General features: G+C 43.7%; 2 protein-coding genes across 3 annotated transcripts; both read left to right on the top strand.

Annotated features, from left to right (window-relative positions):
- Positions 1-210: 210 nt before the first annotated feature.
- Positions 211-3,460, top strand: LOC111963631 (small nuclear ribonucleoprotein Sm D3). The gene is made up of 4 exons (XM_023987147.2): positions 211-335; positions 2,604-2,742; positions 2,879-3,071; positions 3,210-3,460. The coding sequence occupies exons 2-4, from the start codon at positions 2,617-2,619 to the stop codon at positions 3,275-3,277; spliced, it is 387 nt and encodes a 128-aa protein (XP_023842915.1). The 5' UTR covers positions 211-335; positions 2,604-2,616; the 3' UTR covers positions 3,278-3,460.
- A 941-nt stretch (positions 3,461-4,401) lies between these two features.
- LOC111963963 (calcium/calmodulin-dependent protein kinase kinase 2) lies at positions 4,402-23,676 on the top strand. 2 transcript variants are annotated; one of them, XM_023987574.2, is made up of 17 exons: positions 4,402-4,558; positions 10,905-11,491; positions 12,923-12,970; positions 13,556-13,609; positions 14,631-14,682; positions 15,953-16,086; positions 16,398-16,434; positions 16,711-16,732; positions 16,857-16,948; positions 18,273-18,472; positions 18,608-18,661; positions 18,797-18,870; positions 18,953-19,040; positions 19,153-19,284; positions 20,146-20,258; positions 20,695-20,748; positions 21,476-23,676. In XM_023987574.2, the coding sequence occupies exons 2-17, from the start codon at positions 10,973-10,975 to the stop codon at positions 21,546-21,548; spliced, it is 1,746 nt and encodes a 581-aa protein (XP_023843342.1). In that variant the 5' UTR covers positions 4,402-4,558; positions 10,905-10,972; the 3' UTR covers positions 21,549-23,676. The 2 variants fall into 2 exon arrangements, with proteins under 2 accessions (XP_023843342.1, XP_023843343.1); XM_023987575.2 differs by lacking the exon at positions 20,695-20,748 and having other exon boundaries at positions 4,403-4,558.
- Positions 23,677-23,787: the final 111 nt, after the last annotated feature.

Here is a 23,787-nt window from a genome sequence, read left to right as displayed (position 1 = left end):
AGATCAGAGTGAAAATGAAAAAAATGGATTTCACATTGCACATATATTTAATTTGTTTAAACACGTTAATCTAAATACGTTTATTTTTTTTACAGTAGAGCCATCTGTATTGAAAGAAGTGGGGTATGTCGAGAAAGACAACAAGTCCCATGAGGCATCACTTCATGTTTTAACCGGAAGCACTTTTTTCTTCTTCCTTTCTCAAGTTGCATTCTGGGTAGTCGGAAAACGCACAAAGTATTCTCGCTGCTGGTTCATTCATTCGTCSCACGTTGGGTAAGCTTGAAATACAGAATACGGAAATCAAGAAAGAACAACTTCGTTCACGTTGAAAGGTAAACAAAATACAAATGTTGAATGTTTGCTGTAGTTAATGTAGGTAGTTACCTGTTGTGTTAGTTGCTAGATTACTTTTACTATCAGCGAGGCCGACACACCCACCCTTGCCAGCATGCTGGACCCACATATTAGTATTTTTATTTATTTAACTAGGCAAGTCAGTTAAAAAGAAAACAACATTCTTATTTGACAATTTTGTCCTACCACGGCTAAACACTCCACTAACCCGGACGAGGCTGGGCTAATTGTGCGCCGCCCTATGGGACTCCCGATCACGGCCGGTTGTGATACAGCCCGGGATCGAACCAGGGACTGTAGTGRTTCTTCTAGCACTGATACGCAGTGCCTTAGACCACTGCGCCACTCGGGAGCCTATAGTTAACTACGTTTGGCTGTTTTTAAAGTCCTATTTTTATTTACCTGGTTCAGAAATTAACTATCAACATTGGTATTGAAACTCCCTTCTATTTTCAGTAGAATTGAAAAGGTGTGTTACTTTGTTTACAATGTAGGCCAAAACATAAGGCCATACTCAGATTCAGTGTTGTAATAGTCACATGTGTAGGTGTGATTGCAGGGTACAGTGAAAATTGTAGGCTTCGAGCTCCAACATGTAGGAYTAAATAACTAGGCCTACAGGGAATTGAATACCATTGCCACAGTAATTGTAGGCCAGGTGCCAATACAATTGCAAAGAACCGCCACAGGTAGCAGGAAACCAGGAAGGAACCACTCAAGAGGGAGTACATCCTCTGRTTGGCCAATTACAAGTTCAGTGCATCTCACTTTAACAATAGTCCAAGGCTGAATCGGGCAAGGCCTGCCATTGCCAACAGTGGAGACCGATCTTGAACTGGGTCAGCAAGGTGAGTGCATGAACTGGCTCAGCACAACCAGGGGTAAGGCAGAGCAAGAACAAGCACTTTAGTATACAGTTGAAGTCGGAAGTTTACACACTATGTGGAGTCAACCTTTTCAACCACTCCACAAATTTCTTGTTAACAAACTATAGTTTGGCAAGTCGGTTAGGACATCTACTTTGTGCATGACAAGTTAATTTTTCCAACAATTGTTTACAGACAGATATTTCACTTATAATTCACTGATATCACAATTCCAGTGGGTCAGAAGTTTACTTACACTTAGTTGACTGTGCCTTTAAACAGCTTGGAAAATTCCAGAAAATTGTATCATGGCTTTAGAAGTCCTCAGAAAAAAAAACAATAGTACGCAAGTATAAACACCATGTTGCACGCAGCCGTCATACCGCTCAGGAAGAGACGTGTTCTGTCTCCTAAGATGAAGTACTTTGGTGTGAGAAGTGCAAATCAATCCCAGAATAACAGCAAAGGACCTTGTGAAGATGCTGGAGGAAACAGTACAAAAGTATGTATATCCACAGTTAAAACGAGTCCTAATCGACATATCCGCTCAGCATGGAACAAGCCCACTGCTCCAAAAACCACCATTAAAAAAAAGACAGACTACGGTTTGCAACTGCACATGGGGACAAAGATGGTATTTTTGGAGAAATTCCTCTGTCTGAATGAAACAAAAATAGGACTGTTTGGCCATGATGACCAATCGTTATGTTTGGAGGGAAAAAGGGGGAGTTGCATGCCAAGACACCATTCCAACCGTGAAGCACGGGGTGGCAGCATCATGTTGTGGGGGTGCTTTGCTGTAGGAGGGTCTGGTGCACTTCACAAAATCAACATTTGTGTGTAGAACTAAAAAGCTGTGTGAGCAAGGAGGCCTACAAACCTGACCTTGTTACACCAGTTCTGTCAGGAGGAATGGGCCAAAATTCACCCAACTTATTGTTGGGAAGCTTGTGGAAGCTAACCAAAACGTTTGACCCAAGTTAAACAATTTAAAGGCAATGCTACCGAATACTAATTGAGTGTATGTAAACTTCTGACCCACTGGGAATGTGATGAAAGAATAAAGTTGAAATAAATCATTCTCTTTACTATTATTCTGACATTTCACATTCTTAAAATAAAGTGGTGATCCTAACTGACCTAAGACAGGGAATTTTTACTATGATTAAATGTCAGGAATTGTGAAACTGAGTTTAAATGTATTTGGCTAAGGTGTATGTAAACTTCTGACTTCAACTGTATTTTATATGTATGGTAGGCTAATCTAATCCTTTCCATTTTACTCAAACCAAATGCTGTCTCTTTTATACCTTTGTATTGTGATGGGTGCCAATTGATTTCTGCAGACAATGAGTCTATACCTTGTCTCTGTTTCTACAGGACCCTTGCAAATATGTCCATTGGTGTGCCCATCAAAGTTCTGCATGAAGCAGAGGGCCACATYGTGACCTGTGAGACCAACACTGGTGAAGTGTACAGGGGCAAGCTCATTGAGGCTGAGGACAACATGAACTGCCAGGTAGGTCTTCTGATTGCCTTTAGCGTTCAGACAAATGATCTTGTTTTAGGGGATATTTGTGAGCTCATCTGTATAGGAGGSTTGTGTTTGTCCCTTTTTTTGAGTTGTGTTGTAAGTGTATATAGCTTCCTTTCAGATGTCCAATATCACTGTGACGCATCGGGATGGCCGTGTAGCCCAATTGGAGCAGGTCTATATCCGGGGCAGCAAGATTCGCTTCCTGATCCTACCGGACATGTTAAAAAACGCCCCTATGTTAAAGAGCATGAAAAACAAGAACCAGGGCTCTGGAGCAGGACGGGGGAAGGCAGCCATTCTCAAAGCTCAGGGTGAGTGCTGCTGCTTCTACATGCACMTATGGCGAATGAGGCAATTGCTCATTTGCGCTCAACTAAGGATAAAAAAAGAAAATGCAATTAACTGCTAACTTCTGTGCATCTTTAACTAATTGTCTTTTTTTTCTGCAGTGGCTGCAAGAGGACGGGGTCGTGGTGGAGGGATGGGAAGAGGAACCATTTTCCCGAAAAGGCGGTAGTATCTGCGTTGGTTAATTTAAAATGATTGCGTTGTACAGTTTATTTTTTTCATTAGATTTTGGTACTCTACTTGATCTAATTATTTTGCTAGCCTTTTAAAAAGAAAATCAAGACCTGCTTTTTGACATTGTACTTTTATTTWTTTTTTTTGAAATAAATTGTTCTGTCAATTTGTATTTGAATTGCCTTTGGTCTCAATCTAATTCTTATCGTGTGCTTTGTAAACAGACTAACAGTGAAATGCTTATTTACTGGCCCTTTCCAACAATGCTGAGAAATTTTGAATTAATAGAAAAATAATAACACAAGGAATAAATACACAAGGAGTAACTTGACTATATACATGGGGTACCAGGGCTGAGTTGCTGTGCAGGGGTACAAGGTAATTAAGGTAGACATGTACATATAGGTAGGGATGAAGTAACTAGGCAACAGGATTGCTAATAAACAGTAGCAGCAGTGTATGTGAAGGGTCAATTCAGATAGTCCGGTTAACTAATTAGCAGTCATGGGGCGGTAGAAGCTGTTTAGGGTCCTGTTGGTTCAAGGCTTGCTGTGCGGTACCAGAGTGAACAGTCTATGATTTTGRGGGGCTGGAGTCTGACAATTTTTAGGTCCTTCCTCTGACACCGCCGGGTCTAGAGCTCCTGGATGTACTACCCTTCTTGTGGTTGGATGCCAAGCAGTTGCCATACCAAGTGGGGATGCAGCCAGTCAAGATGCTCTCAATGGTGCTGTAGAACATTCTGAAGGGGAAGCGGCTTTGTCATGCCTTCACCACTGTGTGGACTCTTGAGTGATTGTGATGTGCAATGCAACTGCTTTTTGATGAACGTCTAACTATACAGTTAGCATTTTACCTGGTTTTCTGKGTCGTCAAATTATATAGTTTTTGTACCACATGGTGGAGCCAGAATGAATCAAGGCTACATTATGCTTCTTGCCAAGAAAGACCAATGCTATGCAAAGTTAGTGTTTTAGCTATGCTCCGACAATTGGGGCTGAATATTTAATTTTCCTTTTGTGAATATTCAGGKATGGATAAATAAAATAACTGTCAGAGCGTCCAGCATACGGTCCACGACCTCCAGCGTTTCACCCACTGGCCACACGGTGTCTGCCCAGCTGGATTGGTTCTTCAGAGGATGCTCGCCACCTATCACGATGCTTCGTTCAGTTTCTTCATGTAGCTAGATATTTTACSAGCAACAACACTATTTCATACATAGTCAGGTGGCTAGCATACGGAACTCCCTTAGTTCATAATTGCACACGAAAAGGTAAGTTTTAGAGCAATGATTAGATGGTAATGTTATTTCTACCATGCGTCACGTTTGTGGTCGAGAGATTGTTTTTACAAAGCGTGAGCGTTGCGTCCACTAATCTTCGTTTAGGTTAGCAATCTAGCCAGCGATACATATTKTATGCTGTAGCTTGCTAGTTTAATGTAAACTGTTATGAATGTGAACCTTTCAGGGGGCCTTTGATGTTCCGGGTGTGTATGCTTTTGCGTTATTCATCGCCCTTGTCTMGCGCACAGGACATTCTCTATCCGGTCATGAACATTTTAGCCTGCAAGCTGGATTTACTTGATCTAAGAAATGTCATGGAATTAACCTTAGTTTGCGTCTACTGATTGTTTTGATGTGCTAAATGACGTGCCCCCGCCCGCCAGGCGACTGGGGTCCTATATGTTTTGTGTTAGTACAGGCCATCGGAAACATCTTCGGAATGAATGTTCTGGTTACCGACGATAATAATTGTGGGTTTGCATTAACATTGACATTGATGCAAATTACTTCCCATTCAATTGAGGATTGACCATATCTATAAGTCATCGCAGCTACGGTCAAATCATCATGATACCAGACTTTCCACGTGCACGCTTGCAGCATCTCTGTTTGGTCAAATGTATACCAAATGGGCCTAATAATCGGCACCATCAGTCCCATTGAGGCCTCTGCATAAATAGCACAGTACAGCATCTGTAGTCTGCTTGAGAGAGGAGACTCGCTTTGCCATTCACAGGCTTATCTGGTCTCGGGACTATCTACAGATCAGTGACAGGGTTGATCTGTTATGATGCTTAGAATACCCCTCTGCTCCAGATGGCATTGTGTTGTTGCCCTCAGAGCAGCATCTGTTTGTTTCCAGGGCTGGAAAGAAGCTGCTTCTTCAGCGATCCACCATAATGAGGGATCACAGAAGTTGAATGGCTTTAGCCTCAGATCTCTAGGAGCAAGGCAGTAAGTTGTCTATCTTTGCCTGCCATGGACTCCATTATAGCTGCCTTGACAAAAAGTGACCATGTGTAAATAGGTAATCTTGCTACTTGTGTGTGTGAATTTCTCAATCACTGWCTGTGTGCATTAGCATCTCAAGCAAGTGGAAATAGATGGTGAGAAACAGGTCAAGACCCATCTGAGATCAAAGTAGGTCATGGGTAGTTGACTGCACTCTGATTCTACTATAGGTTCAAACACAGTGGGTTAGGCAGGCTAGCTAGGCCTACATCTTGGGTCACTTCTCACCAAGTTTCTCTCAAGCTAAATCAGTCTATTGTGGAACAGTACATTAAAAGAGAGAGGTTCCCAAAACACTAAATATGTTGTGATTAGGGTTGCAAAGGGACGGAAATTTAACATGGAAAGTTAAGCCCGGGAATTTTTCTTAAATTCATCAAAAGTTGGCTTATAACAGTGAACCTTTTTTTGTGGGATACACATAAAAGAATTCTAGGTCTTGTGGCATATTTTAGTTAAACTATCCACAATTCAATGGAATTGCAACCCTCTGCATGCACAGTGCATTCTTCCATAACATGTACAGCTGATTCTCAAGATCTTGCACACTAATGAGATGCTATTGAGCCCACACTACTATACTGTCTGAGCCAAGGACTACATGCWTTCTGGTAAGTTGTGATGGCCAAACTGGGTGGGGTGAATATATTTTATATGACATAAATTATTTTTTGTTAACTAGAAAATAGTAGCCTAGAACAAAGTGTGTTTAAATAATTTCTAACTTGTTAACAGTCTCTGCTAGTTAGTTTTTGCTACCATGTGGGTTTTAGCTTGCTTGAGCCTGCTAACTGAGTGTTAATTCACCTGTTTCCATACATGTTTCATTTTAAAACATTTATCTTACAAAGGAGATGTTTAATCTAACTGCTTCACTATTTATCTGTACATGGAATTGTATTTGGGTTTTTTTAACTCGTTTTTTTCTAATCTTTACAGGAAAATGCCACGGGCACTATCTGATGTGTGGAGACATTTCACTGCATCTAATGTAGAAGGAAACGCTGTGTACATTTGCAAATACTATGCCAAGTCATATGTGAAGAATGCAACAAAGATGCAGAAACATCTGGCCAAGTGCATAAAGTTCCCTCAGCGCTCACAACAAGCAACCTCTGGCACAAGTCCCTCTACTTCTATTCGAGGTGAAAATGATGAATCAGACACCTTATCGATAGCAACAGCTCATGGTCCTCCTGGAATCAGAAGTTTTTGTGACTCAATGGAGGAACGTAGTCAGAGAAATGCTTATGAACGTCTTGCTCGAGCTGTGTATGCAACTGGTTCACCTCTGATGCTCACAAGCAACGTGTATTGGAAGAGATTTCTGAATGTTCTTCGCCCAGYATACACCCCTCCAACCAGAYATGMTTTATCTACTCATTTGCTGGATGCAGAGTTCAACAGAGTTCAAGTGCAGGTCAAGCAAATCATAGAGAAAGCAGASTRTATTRCAATCATCTCTGAYGGGTGGTCGAATGTTCRTGGGCMARGAATAATTAACWACATCATCTCCACCCCTCAACCAGTATTCTACAAGAGCACAGACACAAGGGACAACAGACACACCGGTCTCTACATTGCAGATGAGCTGAAGGCAGTCATCAATGACCTTGRACCACAGAAGGTATTTACATTGGTGACAGAAAATGTTGCGAACATGAAGGCTGCTTGGTCTAAAGTGCAGGAGTCCTACCCTCACGTCACACCCATTGGCTGTGTTGCTCATGCATTGAATCTGCTCCTCAAGGACATCATGTCACTGAAAACAATGGATACACTCTACAAGAGAGCCACAGAAATGGTTAGGTATGTGAAGTGTCATCAAGTTATAGCAGCAATCTACCTCACCAAGCAAAGTGAGAAGAATAAGAGCACCACATTGAAGCTGCCCAGYAACACCTGTTGGGGTGGTGTTGTCATCATGTTTGACAGTCTCCTGGAGGKGAAGGAGTCTCTCCAAGAAATGGCCATATCACAGTCTGCCGATATGGACAGCCCCATCAAGAGGATCCTCCTGGATGATGTATTTTGGGAGAGAGTCGTAAGCAGCCTGAAAGTCCTGAAACCTATAGCAGTAGCCATTGCACAGATTGAGGGAGACAATGCCATCCTGTCTGATGTTCAGACTCTGCTTGCAGATGTAAGAGAAGAAATCCGTACTGCCCTGCCCACTTCACTGTTGCTCCAAGCAGAGGAAACTGCTGTTCTGAAATGCATAAAAAAGCATGAAGACTTCTGCCTGAAGCCAGTACACGCCACAGCGTTTGTTGGACCCCAAGTATGCTGGCAAGAGCATCCTGTCTGGTGCAGAGATCAACAAGGCCTATGGTGTCATCACTACTGTGTCTCGCAACCTTGGCCTGGATGAGGGCAAGGTTCTTGGCAGTCTGGCGAAGKACACTTCCAAGCAAGGGCTTTGGGATGGAGATGCAATATGGCAGKCGTGCCAACATATCTCATCAGCCACCTGGTGGAAGGGACTTTGTGGATCTGAGGCTCTTTCCCCTGTTGCCTCCATCATCCTCCAAATCCCACCAACATCAGCCGCCTCAGAGCGCAACTGGTCCTTGTTTTGGAACACACACCAAAGCACGCAACAGRMTGACCAATATAAGGGTTGAAAAAYTGGGGGCCATCCGGGCAAATTTGAGSCTTTTTGAGCCWKACAACGAGCCATCCTCAACAAGGTTGGAAAGTGACAGTGAAGATGAGGCCTCAGAGTGATGTTCAAGAGGTGGATATTGACGAGGTCCAGGGAGAAGACATCGAAGCCTGAGAGGAAGACAACCAAAGCTTTAGTTTCTAGACTATCATTTTACAGATGTATGTTGAAAACATTTTTGGGAGATGCGATGGATCATTGGGGATCATTCAATATTCCCTTTCTTTTGTTGTTCAGTGANATGACCAATATAAGGGTTGAAAAATTGGGGGCCATCCGGGCAAATTTGAGGCTTTTTGAGCCTGACAACGAGCCATCCTCAACAAGGTTGGAAAGTGACAGTGAAGATGAGGCCTCAGAGTGATGTTCAAGAGGTGGATATTGACGAGGTCCAGGGAGAAGACATCGAAGCCTGAGAGGAAGACAACCAAAGCTTTAGTTTCTAGACTATCATTTTACAGATGTATGTTGAAAACATTTTTGGGAGATGCGATGGATCATTGGGGATCATTCAATATTCCCTTTCTTTTGTTGTTCAGTGAAATCATCCAATGATGATGCACTTTAGACCAGTCAACTCATTTAATTAAAGTTCAATTTGTGACTAAATATTATTATTTTTTTCTATTGGAAGGATTTAATCATTTGCAATTATGTCTAATGATAAGGTTAAAGGTTTATGTTTGCCTCCCGGGTGGCGCAGTGGTCTAAGTTTCCACCTCTGAATATTCCCCAAAATGTGCAACCCTAGTTATGATGCCATTCATATGATGTTAGGTTGCACAGGACATTCCTATAATGTTGACAGAACACCTGGTATAAGTTCTTTAAATGAACTTATGGTAGTTGTGTGGGATGTTGCAAGAATATTCTTGTGATATTCACATAGGTTGCACAGAACAAATAAGTCACAGTTTAGTTTAGTCAACATGGGAGGGAACAGTGCTCTGCTCTGAAAATAATGAAGGGGCACTTCGTTGTTTATTCTCTGTTGAAACTGGCCCCTGTTTGATATTGTTATTGTGWTGTTACTTGGTAACGAAGGACGGAGGAAGATTCCCAAGGGTTCCACGTCATGTTCTGGAAATGTGTCTCTTCTTCAAAAGATAAACACACAAGAATCACTGCTCCAGCCTGTTTTCCCCTGGTAACACTGGGGCCACTAACTTTTTCAGTTGGTGGCCCAGCCCATGATTAAACATTTTGTTGCTGCGTCACACAATATAAAAAAACAGTAATCACTTTATGTTACTCGCAGTGAAATAAGCAGTTGAAACAATAACAAAGTGTTCTCCCGCCACTATTTCAGTCAGTAAAAAGCTGAGGAAAGAGGCTGGAGAAGTTGGGGTCAATTTCAATTCAGGAAGTACACTGAAATTCACATTTTCTTCAATGTTTTTTAATTGGAATTGGGGTTTGGTTTACTTTCTGAATTGACCCGGAATAGAAATGGAATTGACCCCAACCCTGTTGTTGAGTAGGAGATGTGATGAGGCAGGGGTCATTGGTGAAGTACAGCAGGTACCAACAGGGAGAAAGGCTACAGAGAGCCTCTACATAGGCCTAGACAACACAAGCCACGAGCACCCACTCCAAGCTGAGTGGGAGATGTGATTGAGGGCACAGGGAGGGGGTGGATATAAGTGGTGTGAGGCAGAGCAGGAGAGACACAGAAGACAGAGATTATACAGAGGCAGCTATAGGGAGTTGTATGAATAGAGAAAATGTGAAAGTGAGAGTCCAGGAGAGAGCATAAGCAATTCACTCCCAGAAGACTGTGGTGGTAAAGAAAGAGGGAGGGATGTATAGAAGAGACAGACAGTGTGGAGGTAAGGGGGGGGGGAAGAGGAGAGTCAAGGCCACCTGGATGGGGCATCTCTTCCCACACACCTTCTCCTCGTTGTGAACTTGGCTGGGGGATGAGTGTATTTTTTCCTGTCGGCTTTGATTTCACAGTCTATGGTGCCCACTCCGTTCGCACACACTGAGCTCCAATCCCCTCAACACCATGTCAGGAATCAACCTGCCGAGAGAAACCGCTCCGTCTTTACCACCCTTGACGGGCAGAGTCAACATCARAACAGATAATGGACCCAGATTGGGTTGTGAACAGGGAGGTGTACTTGAGATAGAGGTAAACAACCTTGTTTGGCTAGAATAGATAACCTAACCCCCTATAGAGACTTTGGGAGTCCAACCATTCTGAGAAGTTGTTACTGATTCCTGCCCTGTTTGAAGTTGTTAGCACATGGAGAAGCAGTATGCTAGTAACGTTGCCTAGCCTAAGTTCAAACAGCTGTAGGTCGATTTGGTTCTGAAGAATGTTTATGAAGTGTCTTTGTGTTTGCGTCATCTTGTTAGGATTTGTTTGTTGGCACCTCAACTCGTTTTCAGTTGAAAGAGCTAAGATAATGTTGCAGGTTGGAATTCCAAGTGTGTCTGGCTCATTTTACGTTGAGCAGTCGCTCTTATCCAGAGCAACATACAGTTTTGCTATTTTGCCCTTGAGCAAGGTCAGGACCAAGGCTCTATGTCTGTCTACCGACCTGTGTTGTAAATGATAACTAAAWTGTCTGACATTTAGGCTTTTTCATTGTTCATCAAGTCCTCTGTGTTGAAAAGTGGAATATCATTTTTATTTTGTGTTTTTGCTTTTAGTGCTCTGCTCTCYTGAGGTAGACCACTGATGGAACAGCGACATACAAGCTCTGGGGACAGTCGTTGTCATGTTTCCATGCGTTTCCTCCTGGCCCTCTGCTGAGCCCCCGTCGCCCTGTGGTCATGTCTCCCTGCCCACACACACTCACACACAGCCCCTGCCTGACCTACTGTGCAGCTGCCCCGCCCCGAAGATGAACCCCCGCCCCGTCCCAGACTACATGGAGTCCCTCATCGTGGTGACCGAGTACGAGCCCAAGGGGGGTGATGAGGTGGAGGACATGGAGTGCTCTGAGACCCCTGAGCCCGGCGCACCSCCCTTCAGAACCCACTCCTGCGACCTGCTGTCCCACTCTGTGGGCCACCCCGAGGCCCTGTCCCCTGAGCCCCAGGGGCACAGGGGAAGACTAAACCTGTCAGACCGGAAGCTGTCCCTGCAGGAGCGCTCCCAGACGGCCTCGTCCCCCAACGGGCGCTACATCTACCCCTCGCTGCCCTACTCGCCCATCACTTCGCCCCAATCCTCCCCCCGGCTGCCCCGTAGACCCACCGTGGAGTCTCACCGCGTCTCCATCACTGACCTGCAGGTAGGCAACGCCGCCACAGCCCTTCTGCCTTTTAACCCCCCCCCCCGGTCTTTGGAATAAAACACAATTTTGTGTTGGTCAAACTCTATGAACACACATCAGCTGAACTTGTGTATTTGTCTCCAGTGGTAAATAAAGCAGCATACAGGTATAAAGGTTGAGCATATGTGAAGGTAAGGTCCATGGTGTTAGTAGATGCCAGCTCACTCCCCAGTTGATCTCAGAAGCGTAGTCCAGTAGACTCCCTGTAGAGATGGCCTGTGTCCCAAATGGCACCCTATTCMCTGCATAGTGCACTACTTTTGACCCGAGCCCTATGGGACCTGCTATTTGGGATGCAGACATGGGCTGCATTCCACACACTTAAAGGCACACCCTCCTCCACTTACCCTCGCCTTATGGTCGTTGGGGGAATCCCCGCCGCCATCTTTGCCATCGGTCCAAACACTTAGCCAAGCAAGAAAAGTTGGCAACGAAAGCCCCTCAGCCCTCGTTTGTGACCGAGTGTTCGAGTGTACATTTCTTTTCACTCCGGGGCCTGAAATGCCCCAAAATTCAAATTGCCATGATTGTACATCCGCTAAGAAARGTCATTCAACACTTAAAACCAACATCAATATGGAGAAGTCAACATACCAGTATAAATAAAAAACAAATGAAAATAAGTTAGAAATTGTGCTACTAATGCACATGATGGCACAAACACGTCTCGTAAAAGTAATGGTCTTTTTGTTTGGTTAGCTTTTGGAAACGTTATCTAGCATATACAACTTTCCCTGACATCACACTTATACGTTGTCATTTTYGATTTACCTGATATCGTCGGATGGCTAGAATTCGATGCCTGTGGATGTGTTGTCTTCTAGCCAAGATATGAAATTCAATCATAATAAACTGTAGCGCATACAAAGCACACACAATAGCTACCGGGGGTTCCATGATGACTGAAAAACAACCGTGGGACGAGTGAAGAATTTCCTGGGCAAGGGCGGTCCATTTAAAATGAATTAATTCCTCCCTTGCACTGCWAGTGTCAACTCCTCATACGTCATGATACGTCGTCAGAAGTGTTCACTTAATTTGAGGGCTGAGGGGAGAAGGTGTGTCTTTTACATGTTTGGAATGCAGGCATGATCTCTCTGCTTGCTAGGCTGTTACCCTGCTCCCCGAACACCCCTAGACTTTACAGGMTAAAAACTAGCAGATCCCATTACTCATGAATGGTACAGGCTTATATGGTTTTTATGTTTAGTCATGCTGACTTCTGGTAGTTTGTTTTCCAAGTTGAAAAAAAGGAAGGTTTTGTTAGTAAACGCATTGCTTTTACATGGATTATTGGTTCTCCTAATGCTACACCTCGTGTGGTTCTGGCAGACCAAGAAAATGCATTAGTCATGCAAAGACGTCAGCTTCTCTCTCTCTCTCTCAAAGGACTGCGTGCAGCTCAACCAGTACAAGCTGAAAGATGAAATCGGAAAGGTACTGTTGTCGCTSCTCAAAGCACTTCACCATTCCTCCACCTATGGCTTACTGTGCGTGTTTAAAAAGTTGGGGGGATCATTAAGGACACGGTTGCCATCATTCTCACTTCTCCTTGCCAGCCTTGTCCTCATTTCAAATTCCCTAAAATCCCTGGCCTAGGGAGAGTTAGAGGAGGATGAGAGGCTGGTATAAATAGCCCCAGTCCCCTCTCCTCTCCTTGGGCTGAGTGGGTCTGTTCTGTGTGAAGCAGTAGACAATGGGAGCCTCAGGATGGGTGAAGTTGGAGAGAGTTCTGCCTGCTGTCTAAAGTGTCTGTGCGTGTATGTGTGTGTGTGTGTGGGTGGTGGAAGGGGGGCGGGTAGATTTAAATTTGACTACTAGATTTGAAGCAGCTGGTTCTCATTGAGAGTACTCGGCCCACACATTTCCGGTGGGTCAGCTTGGGATAGCTATTGTGTGTGTGCGTGGGTGGGTGTTTGTGTGTGTGTGTATTCTTTTGAGTGTGTACTGTAGGTTTTTATTTGTGTGGGTGATTGACAGCTACTGAACGTCACACTGCCTGTGCTCCTGTTCTCTGACAAGGGCTCCTATGGTGTTGTCAAGCTGGCCTACAATGAAGACAACAACACTTACTACGTGAGTCCTGCTGGCCATCTTACACACAGACACACACAGTGGCGATTTTAGCATGTACAGTTGAAGTCGGAAGTTTACATACACCTTAGCCAAATACATTTAAACTCAGTTTTTCACAATTCCTGACATTTAATCCTAGTAAAAATTCCCACCTTAGGTCAGTTAGGATCACCACTTTATTTTAAGAATGTGAAATGTCAGAATAATATTTGAGATAATGATTTATTTCAGCTTTTACTTCTTTCATCACATTCCCAGTGGRTCAGAAGTTTACATACACTCAATTAGTATTTGGTAGCATTGCCTTTAAATTGTTTAACTTGTGTCAAATGTTTCGGGTAGCCTTCCACACGCTTCCCACAATAAGTTGGGTGAATTTTGGCCCATTCCTCCTGACAGAGCTTGTGTAACTGAGTCAGGTTTGTAGGCCTCCTTGCTCGCACACGATTTTCAGTTCTGCCCACAAATTTTCTATAGGATTGAGGTCAGGGCTTTGTGATGGCCACTCCAATACCTTGACTTTGTTGTCCTTAAGCCATTTTGCCACAACTTTGGAAGTATGCTTGGGGTCATTGTCCATTTGGAAGACCCATTTGCGACCAAGCTTTCACTTCCAGACTGATGTCTTGAGATGTTGCTTCAATATATCCACATCATTTTCCTGCCTCATGATGCCATCTATTTTGTGAAGTGCACCAGTCCCTCCTGCAGMAAAGCACCCCCACAACATGATGCTGCCACCCCCGTGCTTCACGGTTGGGATGGTGTTCTTCGGCTTGTACGCCTCCCCCTTTTTCCTCCAAACATAACGATGTTCATTATGGCCAAGCAGTTCTATTTTTGCTCCAGCCATTGCCACGAGCCCGTCCTCCCCAATTAAGGTGCCACCAACCTCCTGCGATGTGCACAGGTTTGTAGCATGTAACTACAATCCCCTTTACTGTACATCTCTCCATACTTTGATGTCAGACCCCTTTCCCTCTTCCTCCCTCTCTCCCTCTTCTTCCCTCTCTCCCTCCAGGCGATGAAAGTGCTGTCCAAGAAGAGGCTGATGAGGCAGGCAGGTTTCCCACGTAAGTACTGAGCCTGAGGCATATGGTCAATCCAGCAGGGAGTACATAGACTATTCTAGGACACTACAGTGAGACTTTGCTGCTGTAGACCAGTGGTCACAAACCTTTTCTGAGTCAAGATGCAAGCCAAGATCTACCACTCAGATAAAAAAAACATGTACCTATTGAAAACWGTTTTGTAGCAATGAGGTTTGTAGTAGGCTACATCATTGCGTGTTGGCTATGCTTGAATTACCCTGCCAATGTTCTTCTCAGACCATTTTGAAATTATATATTTTTTAAATGTAGATGTATGATCATGATAATTTGTTGTATTACTTGTGGAGTGAGCAATATAATTGGCTTTTTATTTAATTTTACTGGACTGATGGCCTGCATCTCATGGTCAGTCTGAGGGGGGAGGGAGCAGCGCTGAGGCTGCCTCTCACCCGACTCACCGTCCCTCCGCCCTCCCTCCCCCCACTGAGAAAAGGGGACACAGTCTTTCAGCTGATGGCGACACTCAAGTCGCACAGCATTATTTCTGCCTCTTGCCTTAATTCATGTTAGTCCGATGTCCATATAAGTCACTTTAGTCCGATGTCCATATAAAGTGAAATATTAAAATTTAAAAAAGAGACAAGCCGCTAATAATAACAATGCAAACTTATCGGAACACTTTGCTGTACTCATTCATACAGCTGCAGTGCTGGTTGTAGCGTGTGTGGAAGTAGGGGGAACGCACATTTTATGGATTATAAAAGTTTTGAACAAAGTGTTGACAGTGCTGAATAATGACTTGAACATGAACTTACTCATCAGTGCTTTGCTGTATTCGTTGACTCTCTCTAGTCATGCTTTTGAAATCTCTCGGTATCAACTTTGCTGTGCGTTTGAGGTTTCTTTTCACAGTCTATGGCTCGAGGAAACTGTGCAAACACAGTGATCTGAGCTTTCTGATTGGCCAGCTGTAGGCCTGTAGGTGCACTTGATTTGCTCTCTGGGCCTGCCAGGTAGGCAGAGTTCTACGTTCAGACACATGAAATGGTTGAAAATGGGAACACTTTACCTTCCCGGCGCTAGGGCTGCTGAATCAAGTGCACCTACCGTCAACAGCGCAAAACAAATAAAAAAAAATAGGAACGCAAGGATTTATCGTTGTTGCTTTTTACAGAAATGTTTGGTGATCGACCAGTTGATTGCGATCGACCGGTTGGTGACCACTGTTGTAGACTAACAAGGCCACTACACYTTTTCTCCCCCCTACCCCCTCCTTCCTGTCCACCTGCAGGGAGACCACCCCCCCGCGGAGCCAAAGCAGCCCCCGAAGGCCCCCCTCAGCCAAAAGGACCGCTGGAACGGGTCTACCAGGAGATTGCCATCCTAAAAAAGCTGGACCATCCCAATGTAGTGAAGCTGGTGGAGGTGAGGCTCTACAATCTGGATGGTGTTTGTCCTCTTAACTCAAGCTGTTGTGTATTGCCAATGCATAATACATTTGTAACACATTGTGTCACTGTTTGAGTTCAGTGTTATTTTCATGAAACAGGAACCTCCTTGCTTCAATTGTTTTGTCAAAAWTKTTATAAAATATTATTGTGACAGCTCGTTGGCACCGTGGCACTGTCAGTGATTGCAAGTGAATTTGTGTTCACAACAGTCTGCTAGTATTGTAGTGTGCTGTCGGTCTAGTATGTGTGCTCCCCTAAACCTGCGTCCCTCTCTTCTCCTGCCAGGTTCTTGACGACCCTGGTGAGGACCATCTGTACATGGGTAAGATTGGCCTGATTCTGCGCTTGGCAGCGCATACACACACACACACACACACACACACACACACACACACACACCGATAGATATCCCTTCAGTTCACATTACACAGTCACTGTTTAACATCGTTACGACGGATCGTTATGAGGTGTGAGACACACATTTCCCACTCACTTCCTAATCAGACCCACTCACAGATCTGATCATTTTAATCATGATAACTAACTATCTGAAAGCGTTGATGATGTAGTAATGACGGCATCTCTGTTCTTTTTACAGTGTTCGAGCTGGTCAAAAAGGGGTGGGTTAATCCTCTTGCTACTGTAATCAGTATAAGCTGGAGTGAGCTCAATCTCGTTAAGCACTGACGCTCAATTTACTGCTCTCTCGCTGTGTCTGTGTCTGTGTGTGTCGCTCGTGCACAGGGCTGTGATGGAGGAGTTGCCCACAGACAAGCCGCTGAATGAGGACCAGGCTCGGTTCTACTTCCAAGACCTGGTCAGGGGGATTGAGTTCTGTGAGTGGATTCTCTTCTCTAATCACAGTACTGTCTGTGCTCTCCCTCTCTTTGCTGCTGCACACCGGTAGCACACCTATGTTCCCTACAAATGCTGTTGTGAATGAAAAAGATTTGCAGCCACACCCTGGCTGCGAAGCCGAAACATCTGTCCCTGATGCAGTGAAAATAATACAAATGAAGTAAGCTTCATGCGACCTCTTTTTGAGTGTGGATCCATCACACCTTTTTTGCTTGTCTGAATTTACGGGTTTTACGCACCCACCAAACATTTGGGAGAGCACAATGGTCTTCGTCTGATTAGCTACTCTTCCGCTCTTCAGCCACCCACTGCCTCCTTTCCCCAATGCACATAATCACAATGGCTTTCGGTGGCATTATTGCACTCAAGCACAGGGTGCATCCTAAGTGGCACCCTATTTCCTATWTGGGGCYCTGGTCAAACTAGTGCACTATATAGGGCATAGGGTGCCATTCGGGACACCCAGGCTTACCACAARCTCTGTCTTCTACCAGAGCAGTACACACGGAGAGATGGAGGGAGAGAGATGCACTGTAAGGGTACTACAAAGYAGCACTCAAACCTCTCTTCCTCTCCCACATACAACTACTCAGACACCCCCCCTTCACTTTAACACAAAGAATCCTAATTTCCCTGTATCTTCAGGAGGTGTTATACAGAGGTGTGTTTGTAACAGATTGAGATCGCACCTGAACAACTCACCCACAGCTTAAAATGGCGCCATTGAATCAGATCCTTTTCAGTGCTTAGTAGGTTGTCAAATCAAATAACTTTATTTGCCACACGCGCCGAATACAACAAGTGTAGACTTTACCGTGAAATGCTTACTTACAAGCCCTTAACCAACAGTGCAGTTCAGGAAGAAGGAAATATTTACCAAGTAGGCTAAAATAAAAAGTCATAATAAAAAGTAACACAATAAGAATAACAAGCAAGTTTGCGGGCAGAGGGTCACTAGTTGGAGCCGTGCTATGGACAGGGACTGTGAAGGAAGCGATACCGTTTAGCAGCACAGTGACGCTGGTTACAGAAGGAGAAATTGAGTTGAGTTTATTGAGTTTATTTTTATTTTTACAGGGACAGTGCACATTAATCAACGTTTCAGTAAAAGTGCCGGTTTTAGCCAGCCGGCTAATTTTCAACCGCAGTCCCTGGGCAGGTTATTAAAAACAATTACAATATAGACAATAGCAACATAGAACAAGCAAGACATAGCAACAAATGAAAAGTAGTAAGATGTATGACTCGTTACCGTGAGAGCCTCTGCTAAATGACTAATAATACTGTGCTGTTGTTTTCCAGTGCATTACCAGAGGATCATCCACCGGGACATCAAGCCCTCTAACCTCCTGGTTGGGGAGGAYGGTCACATTAAGATTGCTGACTTCGGGGTCAGTAACCAGTTTGAGGGGGCCGACGCCCTCCTGACCAGCACGGTAGGCACGCCCGCCTTCCTCGCCCCCGAGACCCTCTCCGAGACCAGGAAGAACTTCTCTGGCAAGGTGAATGAGCTTCTGTCACCCCCTGRAATGCTCTTTGGGAATGAAATATGATCTATTTCCTCTCTGAAATTCCTTAAGGGCAGCTGTTATGAGGAAATKATGTGGGTTTTAAGTGAATTCTGTTTCTTCTTATAGGCATTGGATGTTTGGGCCATGGGAGTGACGCTGTACTGTTTCGTGTTCGGAGTGGTAAACCTCTCCTCCTACTGTGCTCTATATGTTATTACAATCCACAGCTGCATGATGCAATAGTTCAGCCTTATGACCGATACAGAACATGTTTCACCTGACGCGTTCTCATTTGAATGTGACTCCTGTCAACAGTGTCCCTTTATGGATGAACGCATCATCAGTCTTCATCAGAAGATCAAGACTCAGCCAGTGGAGGTGCCAGAGCAGTGAGTTCTCCGTTCAACTCTATTGGGAGGGATACAATCCATGATTAATGAAGGACCCTAACTCTTGTTGTGGCCCCTACAGTTCAGACTTATCTGAYGATCTGAAAGATCTGCTACTGAAGATGCTGGACAAGAATCCAGAGACCAGGATATCAGTACCGCAGATTAAGGTCTGCTTTTTAGTGATTTGTGTGTGTGTGTGTGTGCTTGTGTGTGTGTGTGTTTGTAATGTACTTGGTGTGTGTGGCTGCATCACGTTGGGACTCTCTCTGCTCCCTCCAGGTGCACCCGTGGGTGACGCGGCAAGGAGCGGAGCCCCTCCCTCTGGAGGATGATAACTGCTGCATGCTGATCGAGGTGACCGAGGAGGAGGTGGAGAACTCTGTCAAACACATCCCCAGCCTGGCCACTGTGGTGAGTGGTGGGAGGAGAACACACAGGCCACACTGCACTGCCTTCATAGCTAGAATCTCTAGTTGATACTTCCTTTTTTGGACTTATAAATGAATGATATATGCCCATTGATTCTTGAAGAATATAACTTATAAATGCCTCGTGAGCTTAGTTCAACTGTCACACCCCATCAGAACACAAAATAAAAGCTTGTTTTACTCTGTTTGTAAATAAAGCAAATGTAAATGAACACTATATAGCCTCAAAACATGGTTTTAAACTATCATTTTGATATCCATAGCTCTGTTTATGAATTAAAGAGTGGTTATATTTCTCCAGGCCCATCCCTCAGATTTTTACAAAAACAGGGGCGGGGTAAATGCGTTGTTAATTGTTTCAGTTAAGGATTCTAGCTTTAACACTGGATTAAACATGATAGCACTGGATTAAACATGATAGCACTGGATTAAACATGATAGCACTGGATTAATGGCTCAGAACTCACACTCAGTCTCATTTTGCAGCAGACAGTCTCTTGGTGTACTGGGACAAGAGGCCACACTTTACAGTTCACAAAAGATACCTTATGAATATTCATTCGTTGATTTAATATCGTCAGTTTCCTTTCAGCTCTTTGATTGTTTCATCTACAGTTACTGTTGTACAGCTGGGTAGTTTCACTGGTTACAAAGAAGTTATAAAGTAATTAAACCATGAGGGCAACTTGATATGAAGTGTTGTAACTAATAAACGACTGACCAGAAAAAGTGAATGATARATTTAGGACATTTGAATGATCTGCTCATAGCCACTCTGCTCTGTGACAGGTGTCATTCTTAACTCTGTGGTGTAGCCCATTCAAATGTCTCTCTGTGTCTGTAGATCCTGGTGAGGACCATGCTGAGGAAGCGCTCYTTCGGGAACCCCTTTGACTGGGGCCGTCAGAGAACCGAAGACCGAGGCCCCGGTCTGTCTGCACCAGGACACATGCTCACGTAAGTCCCYCTCTCTTAGGCCTTTTACACTACTCTCTAGTCAGTGGATGAAACATCTTTTCTGAGCAGTGAGGGTTGCAAAATATCTGTATTTTTCTCAGGTTTTCCCAAWTCCTGGATGTAGGATTCTGGATTTCCTACTTATTTCTGGAACATTTCTAGAAAACCTGGCAATTTTAAGAAAGTTTCCAGAAATGTGGAACCCTAAAATCACCTAATAATGTAATGTAGCTTCATATTGCAATAGAAAAGCTCAGTGTTGGGGGTTCTCTTGTACATGGCTAACTATTCTTATCTTGCAAAATTGATTCTTAATTGTCATTAAATGATAGTAGGATGTCACGTAGATGGTGTTAAGATTTACTTGTGATATACTTGTCTGTGCTTGCTGTAGCAACCTCTTAATCTGCCCCCCCCCCTCCCTCCTGCCCGCCAGCAAAGGGAGAGCGGGCAATGTGAGATACTGCTACATTCATAGTAACCAAAGAAGGTAAAGGACTATGGGCCTGCCACTGCCTTGCCTTGCCTGCCTATCTATCTCAATACTATTCAAGTGGTATGAAACTCACTTAAGTCCATAGGCATGAGTGGTGTTTGTCGTCAAGTGCTCCTGTGTAACAGATCAACATGCAGTCAAGGGAATAATTATAGCCAATACACAGGGGTACTTGAAACCATGTCTGGGAACCTCTTGCTGATCCCTAACTGGGGTGACATGGGGTTCCCTTACGACCAAGTGCAATCTAAGGTGTTTCTGGCCAAGTGTGAACTGTACAGCAATGAGCAGAGCAGAAACCGTCAGGTCAGCAAATTAGAATGAATCAATCTCATCCTTGGCCAAGCACTTATAGAACTGCAGCCTAAACACTTTTCCTGTGAAAACCCGGATTTAAATTTGGCCGAATATCTGTATTTAAAAAATGGGTCACTGATTCCTCCGCATGCAGCATCACAATACCCCCCTCCCTCCCAAGRACATACCAGTGAACTACTTTGATGTTGTTTTTTAAAATCTCTGACCTGAATGTTCAACTAACAGCTTGCTAAGTTCCCTCTCTGCGCAATCTCTCCARATATGTAGCTAACAAGTGAATGGTTGCGCTCAGTTTCCCAGCTAAACTGAGGTTAACTAGCTGTATCTCTACAGTGATAGAATTGCCACAGGTACTTAGCACTGATGGCTGTWTTGAATTCTGCTCCTCTGGTTTGTTTCCTAGGAAACAAGAGAGCGGGGAGGGCATGAGAAGTGTGGACCTGCCCTTGGTGGGCGAAGATGAGGCTCTTTCCTGATGCGGTGTGGTTTCTCAGCGCGAGGGCGGAGGCATGCTAGCGAATTATGTTGGTTGAAGCCACTAATGTCTTTTGTGGAGGTGGACAGGACTGTTATAGGGATGTGACGGGAGCCTGAACACCCTTTTGGTGAAAGCTCCCTCCTGTCTGTCACTCACTAACACCCATCTGTAATGCTCATGTTTCTAGTCATAGCATGCTCTGTCTCAGGCTTCTGATATAAAGGTCTGTATTAGCCGAGGTACATGTGTTTCTCCGGGCCTCTCCTCCGTTTGAAAAGGCTCTCACGTTTACTGCAGGGGGATGGGRGGGGGTGTTTGTGAACACATATTAGTAGAGCAAGTTACTTGACTATGATTGTCTGGACCACTCATCATTAATGTGGACAGTTTTGTAACGATAAACAGGAGAGGTTTATTGAAACGAAAAATAKAGAAAAAAAAGCTTTACTACATTCATAGTATGCATGTGAGTTTGTTTCCTTGCTACATAAGTTGCACATTCATAGAATTAGTTATTGATGCACAATCTATTTATTTGATTCATTCAGTCCTCACTAATGGTTTGTTGTAAAATGTCTCCCAGTTACTACAACTGGTAAAGAGCTTTTAAAAACGGTGTGTTTTCTAACGCGTTTACTTCTCAAACGTGCGGCGGTCCAAGGGGATGATACAATGTTGAAGCTCAAGTCAAAATAATGTGTTTGTGGCATGTTTGTTTCTTTAAGATTTTTATATGGTAATAGATTGACGGGTGTGGTTTTTAAACATCTCATTTTCAGGACACCAAAAAGAAAATCAATTGTGTATTTTGTAAAMTAATAGCAAACACCTTTAAAACAAGTTACTATTTCTAATTGCAATGTCATTGTGAAATAATAGGAATTATTGTCTCTTACAAATTCATTTCACTCCCAGGCACATAGTGTGGCTGCAGACCTCTTGTACAAATCTATGCATGTCATATCTGTTATGGAAATGTTGGAATTCATTTGACATAGATAAAGTTGTGATCAGATATGGTAAGATACAAACGTGCTAGTAGAACTCAGACATTGCCACTTGGGTGCAACTCTTTTTCCATGTCTAAGCGGTCGAATGATCTCCCCAGTTGTCTTGTGGCATGTTTTTTTTTACCTCTTGCCTTTTTTTGCATGCAGTTAGACAGTGTTTGTGTGTGGATAGCTACAGTCACTGGACATGTTTGTGGTTCCATAGTATATCATTGAAACGACATTAATTCAACAATTAATGCTTCCAACATACAGATTTTTTTCAGCACCAACGTGTTGAATGTATGACAAAGGTACACAGTTTTTTTTGGGGGGGTGAACATTTCTTGCATGTCACTGCTGTATGTTAAAACAATCTGAATTGTATGTTGTGTGTTTTTTAAGACTTATTACTTACTATGCATACGAAATGTCACTCTGTGGTGCAGCGCTCAACCCTGTCATTGGTCTGTCATGTATACTGTGTTGTTAGATGGTACAGTATCTAATTGAGGTCTCTGTATACAGGAGCTGACCGCTTAGTATGGCAGTACCTGTTTGGAGATCTCACCATCTTGTGTAAAATGTTCAGGAATAATATTATGGAATATTAAAATGAAGGAGACGATACTGACTATGACCTCAGTCCAGATCAGAAGTGGCTGTTAGAGCGCTGGGTCTGTAACCGAAAGGTTGCTAGTTTGAATCCCTGAGCCGACGAGGGAAGAAAATGACATTACGACTTATTTTATCACTCCACATGAAAGTGCTCCCCACCCCTTCATTATTATCAAAGAAGACGTTGGGTTTGACTACAGGGCTGAATTAAATGCAACCCACAGAATTCTGTATTATATTTGTATTTATACATATATTTAATCTTCGCTTTTTGTTTCAGTCTTTGCCCAATCTTATTGAAAAGGATTACCTTTACTGTCCATATCACACAATTTACTGTAGCATAATGCCACCCATTGTAGTGAGAGCTTTGGTGCCTCTACCTAAATGCATGCCAACATACTATAAAAATACCATTGAATTGTCATAGCATAACAGAGCTTCTCACAAAACAAGAGCTCATAATGATTGAATCTATTGTATCCAGTTCATTATTTGAGTAAATGACAGTTAACTTTCTGCAATGTGTCCCGTCTCTGTCACATTATTGTTGGGTATTTTGCTGTAGGGTATTGTTGAAGCACTTGGTCACACGTTTTCAGGCCATCGTAGGTAATGGCCATACTGTAT

The sequence above is a fragment of the Salvelinus sp. IW2-2015 genome, linkage group LG5 (assembly GCF_002910315.2).
Source record: "Salvelinus sp. IW2-2015 linkage group LG5, ASM291031v2, whole genome shotgun sequence".
In the NCBI taxonomy this organism is placed as follows: Eukaryota; Metazoa; Chordata; class Actinopteri; order Salmoniformes; family Salmonidae; genus Salvelinus; species Salvelinus sp. IW2-2015.
This window is presented reverse-complemented; position numbering and strand designations above follow the sequence as displayed.